Source organism: Brassica oleracea, chromosome C3 (assembly GCF_000695525.1).
Source record: "Brassica oleracea var. oleracea cultivar TO1000 chromosome C3, BOL, whole genome shotgun sequence".
NCBI classification, from domain to species: domain Eukaryota; kingdom Viridiplantae; phylum Streptophyta; class Magnoliopsida; order Brassicales; family Brassicaceae; genus Brassica; species Brassica oleracea.
This window is the reverse complement of record NC_027750.1, coordinates 3,743,514-3,761,276: the sequence shown is the minus strand read 5'-3', so window position 1 is coordinate 3,761,276 and position 17,763 is coordinate 3,743,514. Positions and strand designations below refer to the sequence as shown.

The window sequence follows — 17,763 nt, the reverse complement described above, 5'->3', positions numbered from 1 at the left end:
TGGCCCAAGGAAAATAATCTCGAACCAACCGGGATAGGATCCTCCCACGTCTTTGACAACTCAGAGAAGAAACTCGGGTGTGAAGAGAGGAAGGAGAAGTACTTAAAACTGCACTTTCGACTCTGAGAAATCGAAGAAAGGTTCACCACCACCGGGCAATGATCAGAGTCTCCTGGTGGTTCAAACATACTTACAGACTCTAGGTATCTCTCCCTCCACCTTTCGCAGCAAAGGACTCTATCAAGTTTGCGCAAAATGGGATCTTCAGGACGCCTATTTGACCATGAGAAGAAAGTACCTCTAATTTCCATGTCCGACAAACCAGTATCTTCCAGACAGTTCCGAAACTCTTCCATACCCCTTATAGGCAAATCGTAGGGAACCATGGAAAAATGCTCAGCTGCTGTCACTATTTGATTGAAGTCTCCCAACACTAACAAAGGAGAGGTCGCAACAATAGAGGTTCTGGATATAGTAATAAGGTCCCTCCATAGTTCGCGGTGCTCTACTTCAGTGTTATGAGCATAAACGAAAGCTACTGTACAAGTTGTACCTGAAGCTGGGTCTAAAACACCACAGAGGATGAACTGATCAGTCTTCACGTAAACCACCACAGACACAGACGGTTTCCAAAGAAGCCATATTCTTCCTCCTCCTGACTCCGAGTAATTATTATCAACCCTCCACCCTGGAGCGATTGCTCCTAGAACATTATTAAAATTTTCCTCCTGAACATGAGTTTCTATCAAAGCCCCGACCGAAGTTCCAAGACTCTGCAACCAACTCCGTACCACTCTCTGACGACAACTCCATTAAGACCTCTAATATTCCAGCTAAAGAACTTCATATTTACAAGTTTTTTAGAACGCAGAGCAAAATCAGAGCACCAAATCCTCAACCGAGTAGTTATCTCGATCGAGAAGCTTCGCCGATTTAGGAGGAGGACCAACCTTACCATTAACTTTCCAATACTGAAACTACCTTATAGCACGCCTATAGTTCTTGGAATGTTTAGTGATCCACAAAGATTCCTCATCTTTCTTCATATTTTCATCTGTCTTGATTATATTATCCTCTTTCTGATCGTCAGAGTCTACTGAATCTTCACTGATCTCACCTTCTTCCAAATCGTCGACCAAAACACCAGCTGAGGTAGACCCTTTACCTGAATCATCATCGGGTACAGCAGAATCTGTCCTCAAAATCCCCTCCTTTTCCTTTCCTTTGATAACTGCCTCCATACTCGAGTCTTTTTCTTCCAGTTGAAGCGTGTCAAGGTCGGTAAGGGCCTTATTTTCAGGTGGAGAACTCAAAGCCCTCGCTTTAGCTTTAGCTCTGGAGCGGGACCTTCTTCGAGATCTTGATCGAGCTCTCTTCATATCATCTTTACAGACTTCCACTGGTGTTTCTACTCCACCTTCAGTACTCTGAATTGGCACGACCAGATCATCTTTAGTTTTGACGACACTGATCACTGACTCTTCCTTCTGCTTCTGAGGAATCTTCAACTTGGGTTTATTACATCTGTTCAAGAGATGACCAAACTTGCCGCAGTTTATACACTTAGGGGGTAAACTCGGATATTCCACATCTATCCGAACCGAGTTCCCTTGTGAGTCTCTTACTTCAACCACTGCTGGAGGGGTTTTTGATAGATCAATTTCAACTTTAACTTTGGTGTCTCCAAGGTGATAGGGGTCCAAGCGAGATTTCTCCGTATGTAGAGGTTCTCCTACACCACTTGCGACCACACTTATACCGTCGAGTGAGTACAACTGTGGGGGAACATTCTTTAGGACCACCCATGTCGGAGCAAAGAGAAGTTCTTGTGCTGCTAGATTTCCATTTGCAGTCCATAGATACACCGAAAAGGCGCATCTATCCGCTTGCCAATAACCGACCTGAAGAACCCATTCTCTGGTCTGAACAGAGGGGATGAAGATGAGAACACAAGTGTCAGATACCGTTCGGACTGTAATATTGCCGAACTTCCCCCAAACTGGGTTTAGATCTGCAATGATCTTGTTTACTGAGGGACGACGACCATGGAAGTGCGCCACCAAATGGTCCTTCCAAATCTCAGACGTCTTGAGCAGAACAGATTCCGGGGCTTGAACAACTGGAGTCCCGTCTTCCAGAAAGGATGGATTTGATATCTTACGAAGATTCCGCAAAGAAGATTTAAACCTCGCCGCATAAGACGGGACCTTGGCTGGCTGGAATCGTTGTCTGGAGAGGAGGGGACTGGAGCTTCATCTCTATTTCACGGTTGAGAAGTTGGTTCTCGCGGCTCGAGACTCTGACCGGACTAATCTCCCCTGGATCGATTGGGTGGCTTGCCGACGGAGAGGGGTTGGGGATCGACATGGCTGAAAAAGGAGGGTTAGCTTCTCGCTAGCCGGCGTGAGGCCACACTAGCGGCGGAAAGACCGGTAACCTAATCGCCGTTTAGGTGTTTTTCACACTCTTTTTGTTTTGTTTCTCATAAAGTTCGGTCTTGATGAAACGCACATATGAAAAGTATAGTGTATGGTGACCACTAAATAAACAGTTCCTGTTCCCCGTATATGATGCTCTTGTATATTGAAATGTGATTAATTTAATTGGTTAGCAAAGAAACATGTCTAATACATTAAAAATGTTAAGTTGTATGGTTCAGTACTGGAGACTTTGTAGCAAGGCCAGGTTCAAGTTATGCTTCATTGCATGGTGGAACACGAGAAAATTAAAGACACGTGGTATTTGTGGTTTACATGAGAAAATCTGGACATTTGCTTTCTTTTTTTTTATCCAAAGAAAAAAGGGACAATAAAACAATAATGTAATCAAAGTTTTGTGTTTTGCGTAGAATAAAAGACTTTAAGGCTTATTCGATTAAATTATTTATTTTATGGTTTGTTGAATAAACCTTTTTAATCTGAATTGAGTTATATTCAGTAGAACAAAAATAAAATTTACAAATAAAAAAAAACATTAATGCTTTGGTTTGTAATTTGTTTTTGCCACAAACATTAAACCTATGTAGAAGTTCAGTAAAAAAAAAAAAATTAAACATGTCGTTTCGTCTTCGTTAGAGCCAAAAAGTTATAAGTAATTGGGTTTAGAGACGGGCTCGTGTTATATGGGCTGTGCAATTCCTATCATAAACTAAAACGACATCGTTTTAGTCAGAAATTAAGAAAAAAATTGCGGCGGTGACACGACTTTAAGATCTCGAACCTGACGCTATCCCTACAGAGCTATCCTAGAAAGTTGTTGATGTAGCTATGTTTTTATTAATAGACACTGTAATACATTAGTTACAAAAGCTAAGGAAAAAAGAATCGACTACACTAATCTTTTTGTGCAACTATGAACAACGGAATGCAAAAACAAAAGCTTAGCGTTGCATTAATCAATAACATTTCCCAAGAAAAAAAAATTGATTAGAACACGGTACACTACATCTGATGTCAAAAGAAAATGTGGATTGGTGCATTTCCTAGACGAGGTCATATCCGTATACATCCGGTCACAGCTAACCAAATAAAATATCTGGACATTTGCTTTTTTTTTTTTCTTTTGATACAAAGAAAAATACGGATATATCAAAAAAGAAACATTAATGCTTTTTTTTTTCCGTCAATTTTATTAATGAAACGGGCCGAGCCCAGCAAAGATACAAAAGGGGTGAAGCCCACATACAACCGGACCACCAGCCCAAACACACTCGAAATACGGTCCAAAGGCCCAAACATTGAAAACCCTAGAAACGAAGAGTGCTGCCGCCGCATGCAACTCTCCTCCGTACCGCCAAAACTCTCCGGAGGCCAACCACTCCAACACTTCTTCACCGCAAACGTCTCGACTCAGGTGATTCCTTAATCAGAGTGATTCAATCGCACCTGCGAGATCTCCTCCACCACTAATCAACGCCAACACCGAGAAGAAGACTTCGCGTGAAACCATCTTAAAACACCGTCGAAGAGCTTCTCTACTCAACCGACTACCACTTCATCGCTTACACCATGGACCCTTTCCATCTGCGCCTCTACCTCGTCGGAACCAAACCGTACGAGCCTAAGGCACAGAACGAGAAACCGCATATAAAACCGAACATAAAAAACAACACAGAGCCGCCGTCAACCGAAGAGTATGGCGACGCGGAAACTGCAGCCGACCGTTCTCCTTTATCGTAACAGGAGCCACGACGGGTACCTAAACCGACGTCGAAGGAGCTGAGAGAGCCTCCATCGCTCGGACCACAACCACTTGCGTAAAAGAGCCGAAACCTCCACGCCCTGGAACACAACACCGACGCGTCTTTACTCCAAACTACTCGCGACCGAAAAGGAAGGAGACAAACTTCATAGCTCCGACAAGGCTATCGGTGATGAGAAGCGGCGAAGAGGAACACATGCGATCATTATTCACCAGAAACAAAGGTCCCGACGACGGCACGGACGCTCACGCGCCGGCCGTACGACGGCCTGTAAATCAAATTTGATTTACAGGAATATTTTCTTATAAATTTATGTTTGAAAAATGAATAATTGTTGGAGAAGAGAGAGAGGCAAACATTAATGCTTTGGTTTTGATTTTGCGAGAACGTTTAGTTTTGTCAGATAGTGAATAAAATACGACTTACATGGTATACTCTCACACGTGTGGTAGTGGGTCTCGCCTCTAGACTCTATAGTAGTAGCCTTTAATAGAGTATAACGGAAGTAATAACCGCTCACGCCGTGTGCACAAACGTTTATTCACTACGGCTGATTTAACTTTACTAAGTTTACCTTATCACCGTTAATTTGTTAGAAGTTTGGAAAGAGAAAACACGTGGCGTCAATCCATCGCCCCCCTTTCCTTTGTTGCCGAGCACAGACGAACAGATCTGGCAAACGACAGTTTGATGGCAAATCGGTAAAATATCATCAGCTTGCAGAGGAGGAAAACTTGCACGTGACATGGACACGCATATATCACACTCTCTCACCCTCCTTCCCCACAGAGACAAAACTCAGAGCATCTTACAAAAAACAGAGAGCGATCAAAAAGTCCTAGAGTTTCTCAAAATGGCAACAATGATTCGCCCTCTCACCCTCCCTGTCACTCCCCCTCCCCCGCTCTACCTCCTCCCTCCGACCGCCCCATGCTCTTCCCGTGGAGAAACAAGCGCAACAGTCGTCCTATTCTACCAGAAGCTTTGTCCTTCCAACCGAGCAACAAGTTTCCGGCACTCTCCTGGAGCGACAAGAAACCGACGAAGATAGAGACCCGCTTCCAAACCTACCCGAGCTCCCCCTCGCCGCACCGTTACAACCGCCGTGCAAGATCATTCTATTACGTAAACCCAATCTCCTTCTTAGTTCTGGTTGGCGTCGTTCTGTTCCTCGTCGATTTACCTTAAGCTCGTTCTTCTTTGTGCTTAAGGTTTTAATAACTATATGTGCTTAAGGTTTTAAGTTCTTTGTGCTTAAGTTTTTATGATTCTGATCAGAAAGAGACGAAATAATGTTTCGTTTCATTTAGAGCCAAAAAGTTTTAAGTAATTAACAAGCATCCCTTATCTAGTCAAATTTGTTTTTGTGAATTTCCACGGTTTAAAGACAAATTTCTCATGCTGGTTTGATATACAATAAACAAAATCCAATAAAGAGAAATGAAATAATAAGTAGCAAAATAGATAGTAAAGGGGGGAATTAGGAAAAAAATAATAAGTAGGAGGAGTACATAGCAAATCGGGTCGTTGGCATCTTCTCCCACCTCTCGATGCACCAGTGAACCAAAATCTCTCTCTCTCTCTCTCTCTCTACATTAGCATCTCATCTCTGTGGGATTCTCTCCGATCGGGTGACATCTTGATCTTGTGGTTTCTGCTCCGGCGGGCGTAAAAAAATCCTAATCACATCTCAACCGCAACCATATCAAACGTTGCCTCCTCCAGCTGCTTCGGCGCGTTATCCGTCACCGTCTCAACCTTCAGGGTAACCCCCTATCGATCAACATAGCTTTGCTTCCCTCCATTCATTAGATAAGAATCAGCGATCGGTTTTACGATTCGATCACAATTGATCTAGTTTCAGATATCCGATCGATGTGTATGTGCGATAATCTGATCTCGATTAAGTCAAACGAAGCCTGAAACTGAAACTATAATCTGTACATATCTGAAGGAGCTCGATGATTCAAAGCGGCATTGACGTCTCGTCCAATGGCCATGTGCTCAAGAAGATGTGTTATCATTTTACCTTTATGCCAAAGCGATTGCAAAGATGAGGACCCTATGATCCGTGGAGGAGTTTGTGTTCCTTACAGTGTTGAGTATCTGCTTGGTCCCTTGGAGAGTGGTCTAAAGGACAATAACAGCTAACAATTGCTGTAACTGGATTAAAAGTTGAAGCTTGAGATGTTGACTGCTATTGCAAATGAAAGCAAACACTTACGAAATTGGTATTGTTTCATATTATATGGAATCTGGAATGAGAAAGCGGTTCGTTTTTGGCTCTTTAATGTGATTGTTTCGTGATTTTCTTTCCACTCAGTGACGGAACTGTGCGAGTATGCTGCAAACGTTGATATTGAAATTGCAAGGGAATCAATTCGGGCAGTTGGAAAGATTGCTTTGCAGCAGTATGATGTGAACGCGATTGCTTTGCAGCAGTACTGATTTTTGGACACCGGACAATCACTACCGGTGGTATTCCTCAAGGTATGGTGGACATTTTCTCTGCAAGCGTAGATTCTGTATATCAGTCACGTCTTCTGTTATGTGGGCTGGACGTTGGAGACCTTGAGAAACTGAGATCAAGAAAGGAGGAACTAGAAGACTCTATATCATCCATTGAAGAAACTCGCAAGAGTCTTCAAACAGAGCAAAGACTGGTGGAAGAAGAAGCAGCTAAACTTAATAAAGAGAGGGAGTAGATTATTAATGTCTCTCATGTGGAGAAGAATTGCACACCACCAAGGCAGTCACACTATAATGCATCACCCCTTACTAGTGATGATAGCTGGCTCAGGACTGTAGTATTAGCTGGTGGTGTTGCATTGCAATTACAATGTGTGGTGCTCATTATTGATTGTCATCCAAAGTCATAGAAAACTATTAAGAGTGAGTTGTAATCTTTATGTATACATATTGGATTTGAAATAGCTTGTTAAGACCCCTTGGTCATTGTTATATACTAATTCTTTCACTATTTCTTTAATCAGTATTTACTTCATTGGTTGATCTATATATTAAGAAGATACAATGGGACACACAAAAGTCATATTGATTATCAGTTAGAAGGTTTTCAAGTGTCCTAAGATCAAAAGAATGATACATACATGGCTCTGAGAAATTATCTATGGAAAATTTGGCAAAAGGCAATCACTTTTTATCCACTTTCACTTGATATCTCGAATCCGTCACAATAATATTCACATTCGTTTCGCACTTAGATATTCGCTAGTTCTTAAACTTGTTTAATTTTGTGGTTAAATCGTAGAAACTCAACTACCTTCAAGTTCATTGTTGATGATAATGCCAGTATTATATGCATCCGGAGATATCTTTGATTTGCTTGCATGGTATATAAGGTTGTGCTACACAAGACTACATTTTCTGGTGGTCTGATAACTTTGTCACACTTCTGGCTTCGGTGAATGAGTGAGATCCATTTTATGGGCTCAAGAAGAATATGTATTATGCCACTCTGGCGGCTAAATTCATATGGATTTTATAACACTCAACGTATCTTTTGAGAGAATTCATCAGCTTAACAGTGGTGACTAAATCCTAAAGACCATCATTGACAAACCCAATGGATAATATTATCAACTACATACAGCAAAATCCTTAACAAATCAGTCATTAATTATATAAAAGGAACACGGAAAAGTGCGGAAGAGTGCAAATTCTTAAGCCCACAGGGGGGTCACCTAGAGAGAAAAAACCTCTCACCTTTCACTAAACGGTTTTTCAATAAATAGCTAATTCTTTTTATTTTTGCTCTTAAAAACATTAAATACTCTTCATAAGAAACTTCAATAATCCTGCTCTAAGTAGCTTCTTAAGCAGAGGAACAAGTGCGGGCATAGCATGTTCGAGCTGTTCAAAGATGTTTGTCGGGATGTTTACTTGCGCTGCCCCTCTGCTGTTCAGATTAGCACAAGCAGTTAGACCAGATGAACAAGGAGAATAATAACTAAGTAGCTTCTTAAACAGAGGAACAAATGCGGCCATAGCATGTTCGAGCTGTTCAAAGATGTTTGACCGGATGCTTACTTGCGCTGCCCCTCTGCTATTCAGATTAGCACAAGCAGTTAGACCAGATGAACAAGGAGAATAATAACTAAGTAGCTTCTTAAACAGAGGAACAAATGCGGCCATAGCATGTTCGAGCTGTTCAAAGATGTTTGACCGGATGCTTACTTGCGCTGCCCCTCTGCTATTCAGATTAGCACAAGCAGTTAGACCAGATGAACAAGGAGAATAATAACTAAGTAGCTTCTTAAACAGAGGAACAAGTATAGCCATAGCATGTTCGAGCTGTTCAAAGATGTTTGCCCGGATGCTTACTTGCGCTGCCCCTCTGCTGTTCAGATTAGCACAAGCAGTTAGACCAGATGAACGTCCTATGGGCACTTGGGTCTGTATTTTCCCTCCGATAGCAAGACCCCGATGCCCAGCCACCACAAAAAGTCCCAGTGTAGAAAAAAACCTACCAAGCCACTGAGCTTCTAAACTACCCCCATAAGCAGCATCACCTCGACTAGTCATTGCCCCACCACCATACACATCCATTCCGAACATTTTATTAGCAATCAACTTACGTTCTGCTTTCACCCCCGCAGACACCGAATCACCCAAGAGCGTCACAGCGAGACCAGCCGCAGCTTTGTGTTTCCTAAAATCGGTATGACTTTGAAGAGTGCAAGACAATTCATCCCCAGTATTTTTTTGCATCTCAAAACCTAGGGCGGTTGATCTATTACCCTCCTCTCCATGTACAACCAAGCTGGCCATTGCCAGCTGCACGTTTGCACCTTTCTTGAGGTTCTCTGTCATTTGGCCCTCGTAAGACATATATATATTTTTTTTAACATTAGCCCAACCCCCTTCAGTAGTTAGACCATTATAGCCAATATCATGATCCCACCCTGGAGTTACCAGGACTGGCCCAACGATTAGGCACGGGTTGGAGATTTCAATAGGTGGATAGGAACGAACAGGATGATTGTTAGTGTCATACCATATCGGTATAGGTACTAGCCTGATAGGTGGAAGAATAATACGAGGTCGTCGTCTCTCCTTTTCCGCTTCCATCTCTAGGTCCGCCTGGTGCTCAAACTCAACACGATATTGCTTCTTCTGAGATTTACTAAGCCTAGAAATCTCAGCTTCAGTCAATCGCTTAAAAGGAGGAGGAAGCTGATATGATTCATGGTCTTCGTCATCAGACGGCAATTGAGGCGGTCTCGATTCCAGAAGAGATGAGAGAAAAAATGACAGTGGTTGAGCCTTGGATCGAGCTAATGGTCTTCCGGCTGGACTATTATTATTACCACCATCTAGTAATTTCAGAAGAGCATTTGCTTCTGCTAGAATCTTGGATGCAAACGAGAGTAACAGCAAATGAGGCTTCCACGCTTGGCCATTCGGTAACACTTTCTGACCCGCCCGGTTCGTTCTGCAAGCAGGGTGGTTCTCAACTAAAGACACATGAGGGTTCACGAGCCGCACATCTCCAGCTGCTTGGCGAATGTCCAGCTGAATGGCAAGACAACGTCGTGTTACAAACATGTCGTAGCTAGAGGCAGCGCCATCTGGTGGAGCGGAAGCGGCGTGAGTCAAACCCACGATGGCGTTAGACCATATCGACGGTCCAAGAACATGGGTAATGGTGCGCAAAAGAAGCATGTCGTCATCTATGCTTTGCGTTTGCGTATCCAACCTATCGAGATATAATACAACATCCGGTGGGCTTTTTTTGATGAAAGCCCTAATAGACTTGAGGGTTTTCACGTTCTTTGTGTTGATCAAACCATGATGGTGAGAGGCCTGGAGTGTCGATCACCCGGACTTTGATTCCCTGAACAAAACCCTCAACAAGCTGAACCCTCTTCGTCCCCATCTGGAATGCATCGGTGGTACACATCTTCTTCACTTGATGATCATCATCGAAAATAGAATTAATCGTAGCACTCTTGCCAACACCGGTTTTACCGAGCAACATAATCGTACAAGAAAAATCAAGCGGATCCTGTCCGCCAGCTGCCTCAAGCTGTTCCGCCATGTAAATGGCACGATTAATACTAATTAAGGCACCAACACGACTGCTTATTCCCCTAGACAGCTCAGGCAATCCAAGCCAATACAAACACTGAGCAACAACAACGTTACGTGGAGTTTGCCCTAATCTGTGTGAAAGCCTCAGAAACTTGACCCTAATCAGTTGTAGCTTCTCACTGGTCTCATCGGTGGTAGTGGTAGGGTCCTCTGCATGCTGAGACACGTTGCCATTGATACGGCGAGGAACACGTCGTGGAGTGGGTTTCAAAAGAGGAGCACCAATCCCAAGGCCTAGTACTGGGGGAGCAGGAGGTAACGAACTTGTAGGTGAAACACAACTTGCTTCCTTGGATTTTCTTTCACTTCCCTGAATCTCTCGACTTATATTCAATCTGCTGCCTTCTTTCTGCTTCTCAAAATCCTCGTGCAACACATCATCGGCATGGAAATCGTCATCCCTCGCATCAACATCAGATATCATCAATATATTGTTGTTGATGATTCTATCGTCTGCATTCTTTTTCTCTTTCATATCTTCTGACCTGCTCACAAAACGAAATCACCAACCAAACAAAAACGCTTTAAGCTTTGATATAAAGTTCCAACAACCCTATCACTAAAAATATAGCTCAGAAACGAAACCCTAGCTCGGGATTATCGCCAAAAACTCTGGAATACTCACTAGCCGCTTTCATTGAAAATTAAATCTAAACGCTTACACAAAAGAGAGAGAGGGGACAACTGCAATGGTAATCTAACCTTGTTTAGAGAGAGAGGCAAACTTCTGACGGCGGGAAGGTGAAGATTGTTTAGGACTTTGACTGTGAACACTTTTAAACTTATAATGACTTTACAAAAAAATATTGGCTGTGGCTTTAGAAAAAAAAAAGAGTAAAAGTCACAAATTAACGTGAAGGGAATATGGAAGTTGAGACTTTTAAACTGCATGTCTATATTGCTTAAGAAATAATGGAATTTTCGGCATGATGAATATAATTTTCGATGTCAGACTCATAACTATACTTTTTACACGAAAAAAAAAACATCCTCTTTAGTGTCCACGACACTTGTAGATTTATATGCCAGCCATTAAAAAAGCTAAACAAATATTCTTCGCAATAACTTAAAGAAAGAAAACATGCCAATGGTCATGTAGAAGAAGACATAATCTAACATATTTTTCAAAAGCAAAATCCTTGAAAGTGTCACGAAAGCACCAATTTACAAAAAGTGTGGTCCACTTCAATGCCTTTCTATCAGCCCCTTAATTCTCAGCCAATCTCTACCATAACCTCACCCTCTTTGCGATCTAACTAGAGAGAAATTGACCATGCATCCAGACTATGATAGTTCAAGTATAAACAACATGCAACAACAAGACTACTTCCACTTAAACCACTATTACAGCAACTTAAACCCTTCAACCAATAACAATCTCAATCTTATCTCATACCCTCAAATGCAAGAACTCAATAATCTACAATCTCCGGCAAGCCACAACTCTACCACGTCCGATGAAGCAACTGAAGATGTATTCCAAGTTGCTTGGCTTCGAAGCGAGAATCACCAGATTTTAGACAAGCTTAACAAAGCCTCGGATAGCAATGATCTTGTTCTTCAAGAGAACGTGATTCTAAAAGAGGAAAACTTGGAACTTCGTCAAGTAATCACATCTATGAAGAAGCTTGGAGGAGCAGAAGGAGGAAGCACAAGTTTCCATGAAAGATATTGTTCTTCTTCCTTGGATCATGACTTGGATCAAGACTTCTCTTGTATTACAAATGATCCAAAGACTCATCATCCGTCATGAGCTGTTGTGATCGAACTTTAAGTTTCCGAGACTATATTTTTCTAGGCTGAGAATAAAGCTGAGTTCTTATGTATTTTTCACTGAGCTAGCTAGCACCGTTGAGACATTACTTTTTAACGGTTTAACTACGTACTAAAGTTTGCGTTATCTTTTGATGAATAGTGAATTTGAATATTACTTCTATCTATTGTACTTTGTATAAACAAAAAAAAAAGAAGATAACTGGAGATGATGGCTATTACTTCTTTCACTTGAAGATGATATTGGATGGTATATAATTGGTGATATAATTTTAAAGTTGTAAACAAGAAACTAAATGATAGAAATTATATTCTACACGTATATATACTTGGGAGCAAAAACAATGTATTTATGTATACGTACATAGGAAAAGAAACGAAGACACATAAGTACCACCAACTCTCTTCACGCAAGACAGAGTAGCCTTTATAAATATATCTATGATATAAAATTGGATTTGTAAAAAAATTACGTATATTTAGCATAAAGAAAATGATCAATCATCTTCTATATGCGCATTATTGCCTTTTATTTCAGCATCGTTGATAACAACTACAAGCTGGGATGCCTATGTCATGTGCAGGGCCGGCTCAATAGTGTCATGGGCTCTGGGGCAAAAAAAAATTTTAATTTCCAACTTTTGTTTTTTTAAAAAAAAAATCTGATAGATATATGTTTTTTTTCAAAATATCAGAAGTATTTTTAAAAATAAATCTATGGAAATAAAAAAAGTACTTTCATATAAAAAAAATTGGACCCCTTTTATATTTTTAATATAAAAATACATGTTTTTTTTTTAAATTGGATCCTTATCTATTAAGAAATAGGGGGACAACGGATTGGGCCCGGGGCGGTCGCACCGCTCGCCCCCCTATCTAAGCCGGCCCTGGTCATGTGAGTATACGTTTCAATCTTCAATGAGTGATTTGGACCAATAAATTAATCTTTGATATGAGTTCACTAATCCATATCAACCGCATAGTCATAGATGTAAGGTCCAGAGAAATAAGATACAGTTTGAACATGTAACAATCGTAAAAGCTCACCAAGTAGCTAACGTTCATATCAGACCGGAGACTTGTCATTATCCTCCTGGACCGTCCAATATCATCTTCAAGTGAAAGAAGTAATAGCCATCATCTCCAGTTATCTTCTTTTTTTTTGTTTATACAAAGTACAATAGATAGAAGTAATATTCAAATTCACTATTCATCAAAAGATAACGCAAACTTTAGTACGTAGTTAAACCGTTAAAAAGTAATGTCTCAACGGTGCTAGCTAGCTCAGTGAAAAATACATAAGAACTCAGCTTTATTCTCAGCCTAGAAAAATATAGTCTCGGAAACTTAAAGTTCGATCACAACAGCTCATGACGGATGATGAGTCTTTGGATCATTTGTAATACAAGAGAAGTCTTGATCCAAGTCATGATCCAAGGAAGAAGAACAATATCTTTCATGGAAACTTGTGCTTCCTCCTTCTGCTCCTCCAAGCTTCTTCATAGATGTGATTACTTGACGAAGTTCCAAGTTTTCCTCTTTTAGAATCACGTTCTCTTGAAGAACAAGATCATTGCTATCCGAGGCTTTGTTAAGCTTGTCTAAAATCTGGTGATTCTCGCTTCGAAGCCAAGCAACTTGGGATAAGAGCTCATCTAAGTGTCTTTGCTTCCTCATTCTTGACCTTCTTGCTGATTCTCTGTTGGATACCATACGCCTTTGCTTTCTCTCGTTGATGACGAATACATCTTCAGTTGCTTCATCGGACGTGGTAGAGTTGTGGCTTGCCGGAGATTGTAGATTATTGAGTTCTTGCATTTGAGGGTATGAGATAAGATTGAGATTGTTATTGGTTGAGGGGTTTAAGTTGCTGTAATAGTGGTTTAAGTGGAAGTAGTTTTGTTGTTGCATGTTCTTTATACTTGAACTATCATAGTCTGGATGCATGGTCAATTTCTCTCTAGTTAGATCGCAAAGAGGGTGAGGTTATGGTAGAGATTGGCTGAGAATTAAGGGGCTGATAGAAAGGCATTGAAGTGGACCACACTTTTTGTAAATTGGTGCTTTCGTGACACTTTCAAGGATTTTGCTTTTGAAAAATATGTTAGATTATGTCTTCTTCTACATGACCATTGGCATGTTTTCTTTCTTTAAGTTATTGCGAAGAATATTTGTTTAGCTTTTTTAATGGCTGGCATATAAATCTACAAGTGTCGTGGACACTAAAGAGGATGTTTTTTTTTTCGTGTAAAAAGTATAGTTATGAGTCTGACATGATAAACAGGTTGAAGTTTCTGCGAAAAAAAAAAAAGATAATCAAGTTGAAGTAGTATTATAATTTATAAGCTGATCCCATTTACATGTATATTATTTATTCATCGATCGGTTAATGCATGAAAATTAATTTATTATGGAAAACGCATGCCTTATGTTCCATCGTAACCTGATAATGAGTGCTTTCATGGTGTATCATACACACAGCTTATATATATGGGTGTATATTAGTGTATGAGTTGTGACACATGGATGTGGTGCATCGATCATGATACGATTAGCTTAGTAACCAAGTGGCAAGTTGTTGTTATATTTACAAATGGAGTATAAGAGAAGGCGCTTTGGTTCTAAAGTTTTATACAAAACATCGCATCTCATATTTTTTCAAAAAAAAAAAAACATCGCATCTCATAATGAGACTTCGACGTTATCACTTATCGACAAACTAGACCAAACACCTACTTCAGTTCACATTTATTTTCACAACTATAAACTATTAAAAAGATGAGTGTACCAATATCTGTACGTAACATGTAAATTATTAGTTAGTACTACACTTAGATGCATGGTTTAGACTTTTAGCTACAGTTTATGTATCTTGGCAAAAAAAGTTCTGTAGAACGTTCTATGTAGCTCACGCACGTAATGTAGCTAAATGAAGGCATATGCAGCTCAATTTTGACATTTGATCATATTGTGTAAATACCTCAATGTCTCTTTTAATGGTTCTTGGTTACTAATACATAGTTATGACTATTTACCAAGTAATATATTAGTATTTCACTACGTACTAATAATGGAAATTATTAGACTAGTCTACAATTTTCAGACCGATAAATATGCATGGTTTTATACTCCAGATCGTTTTTCTTGTCCCTCACGCGATTAAATAATATACATTCGAATATTCAATCGATCTAAACTCAACAGGCTTACGGCACAATACGCTTATTGCTAAACATAACACACATTGCTAAAGGATAGCTCAAGAAGAGCAAAATTGCTGCGACTATCTGTCCGATGGGGGAAACGAATGCTTGCATATAAGACAATGCATGCTTATACAGCCTTAAACCAAAAGAAAAAGTGTATATCAATCAAAACAAAAATGTATATCAATCGATCTTAACTAAACGAAATTTGTATCGATATATTATACAATTAACAGTCGTTTTTTGAATAGCAAACATGAAGGAGATTGATCGAGATTTTATAACCGAACAGCATCTATATATTGTTATTTATTTATTGATGTAATCGTGAGCTTTACTTGTATCTATAACCTGTTCAATGCTCATAACTTCACATCCACACGTGTACACATTCCTCTTCTTCAAAAATTGTCGTTACATATGTTTTAATGATAAAGTTGATCTTTCGTTGTCTGTAATCTGACCGAGAGATTATTGTTGCTTAAAGTAAACTGCCGCTGTAACTAAAAACTGTGGTTAGTTCCTCTCACATGTTTAATGATTTCATATAATAATATATATATATATATATATTCTTTTTTATATAATAATATATATTTGATGAATCGATAAAGTTTTAACAGTTGTTAAAAAACATGAATAAATTGAATAGAGATATTGAAAACAATTAATAAAAGCCATATACATTTATGTTTTCCCTTCTAATTTACAGTAAAAACAAATTTCTAACCGTCAACCTTCTGACAATACAATTGGTATTTTAATTACGCTTTGTAATTTTGGATAAAACCACTAGGGCGATTTGTCGACTGTGTATATTAATCGAATCTCTACATATTGTTGTTCTTAGTTTTTAAATACTTCAAGATTTGAATATAAGGTTTTTAGTAATAAGTTTGTTTTGTACTTTAAAAGGGATCCTTGACAGTTTGTTAAAATATGTACCTTGTTTTACAAATATTAGTAATTGACAGTTAGTTAAAATAAACCATCCAGAGCAAGACAAAATTGTGATCGGCTCTCAAAATCTAATAAAATTTTCAGTCCAGAAATCTTATTTTAGTTCTATTAATGGCTGCTTTATTAAAAAGTTTTAAATGTATCTATTTATATTTGTTACTTGGTTTCGAAAACAAAACATATTAATTCCTTCTTATGTATTCATGCATTTGTTTCCTACAAGTACCACTAAATCTCTTCACAAGAAAAATCCTTAAACCAAATTAAAATAAACACAAACACCTGTTCAGTCTCTTCTTATCTCAAAGTTAGATGATATGTTCCTAAAATATACACATGCATTTTTGAAATCTAGAATATTATAATGTTGAAAATGATAATGCATTCGACTTGGGGACATATCTATACCATGCTTCGGTTGAAATCAAGGTAGCAATCTAGTTTAAGTTGTTGTTGTATAAGGATAGTGTTTTTTTTTTTCTGAAACAAATAAGTATAGTGTTTAGTTCTAAAAAATGTTATATAGTTTCATGATTTTTTCTTTTCGGAACGTTGAGTTCATTTGAAATAATAAACCTTACAATTCCACAATGTTTTTTGATACTTTGTACTGGATTGACAAATGACAACTGTAATAAACAGAGCTGGTCCATTTACATATTTATTTATTATACATACTGAAGACCTACTTTACTTTATTTATTTGCCACAAATTTAATATTATCTTTGGATCTCTCATTGTCCAATGGATGTCATAAGTGAGAGTTCCACAAGTCTAGAATATGCTATTTTCAAAACAATTGCATATAGTTAGTTATCTTACTAAATAAATACATATTATGCAGACATTCTAAATTGATTAAAAATGTGGACCATATCGTAAGTTTACACCTTTGATTATTGTATGCTTTCAGTTCAGATATATTTTTGTTAATAGTTTTGACGGTTAACTTCGTGATTAGGTTTGCTTAACGACATTATTAATTAGTAGGGCTGCTAATGTGGTTTAGATAGTGAAAACTAAATAAATAGATAAGATGTACTCCTAGTATTTTTCTCTATATTCTTTATTTATCACCAAAATACATATGAGTGCATGCATATAAGTACGAATAAAAAGATAATATACTTTATTACTTTATTTAATTAAAGGTCTACTTTGGCTTTGTATAAAATCATTGTTAAAAAATAATAATCCGGAATCTTTGTGAGCTGAGGTCGTTTGGTTGCTGCCGGTTTTGAAGCTTTGTGTTGCTCTCTTGTTGTTGTTGTTTGTGTTGGAGATAGCTCTTTGAAGCTAGTGTCTCTGTTCTGTTCAGGCTGTTGAACAGGGAGGACGTGGTTGTACTCATACCATTTATATAGTGGATTTTTGAGTGGACTACGGTCCCGTGGTTTTTCCTTCTCACATCGAGGAGGTTTTCCACGTAAAAATTGTGTGTCTCATTTAGTTATCGCAACTTTGATATCTTGCCATCGTCGAAGTATTTTCCTCACAGGTTCGCACAA

The 17,763-nt window shown here is 39.0% G+C and overlaps 2 protein-coding genes and 1 pseudogene across 2 annotated transcripts; 1 reads left to right on the top strand and 2 right to left on the bottom strand.

Annotated features, from left to right (window-relative positions):
- Positions 1-7,987: 7,987 nt before the first annotated feature.
- Positions 7,988-10,790, bottom strand: LOC106329682 (annotated as a pseudogene).
- Positions 10,791-11,588: 798 nt separating this feature from the next.
- Positions 11,589-12,068, top strand: LOC106329681. Its single transcript, XM_013768352.1, has one exon. The coding sequence runs from the start codon at positions 11,589-11,591 to the stop codon at positions 12,066-12,068; it is 480 nt and encodes a 159-aa protein (XP_013623806.1).
- A 1,309-nt stretch (positions 12,069-13,377) lies between these two features.
- On the bottom strand, positions 13,378-14,035 carry LOC106334192 (basic leucine zipper 43-like). Its single transcript, XM_013772513.1, has one exon. The coding sequence runs from the start codon at positions 14,033-14,035 to the stop codon at positions 13,457-13,459; it is 579 nt and encodes a 192-aa protein (XP_013627967.1). The 3' UTR covers positions 13,378-13,456.
- Positions 14,036-17,763: the final 3,728 nt, after the last annotated feature.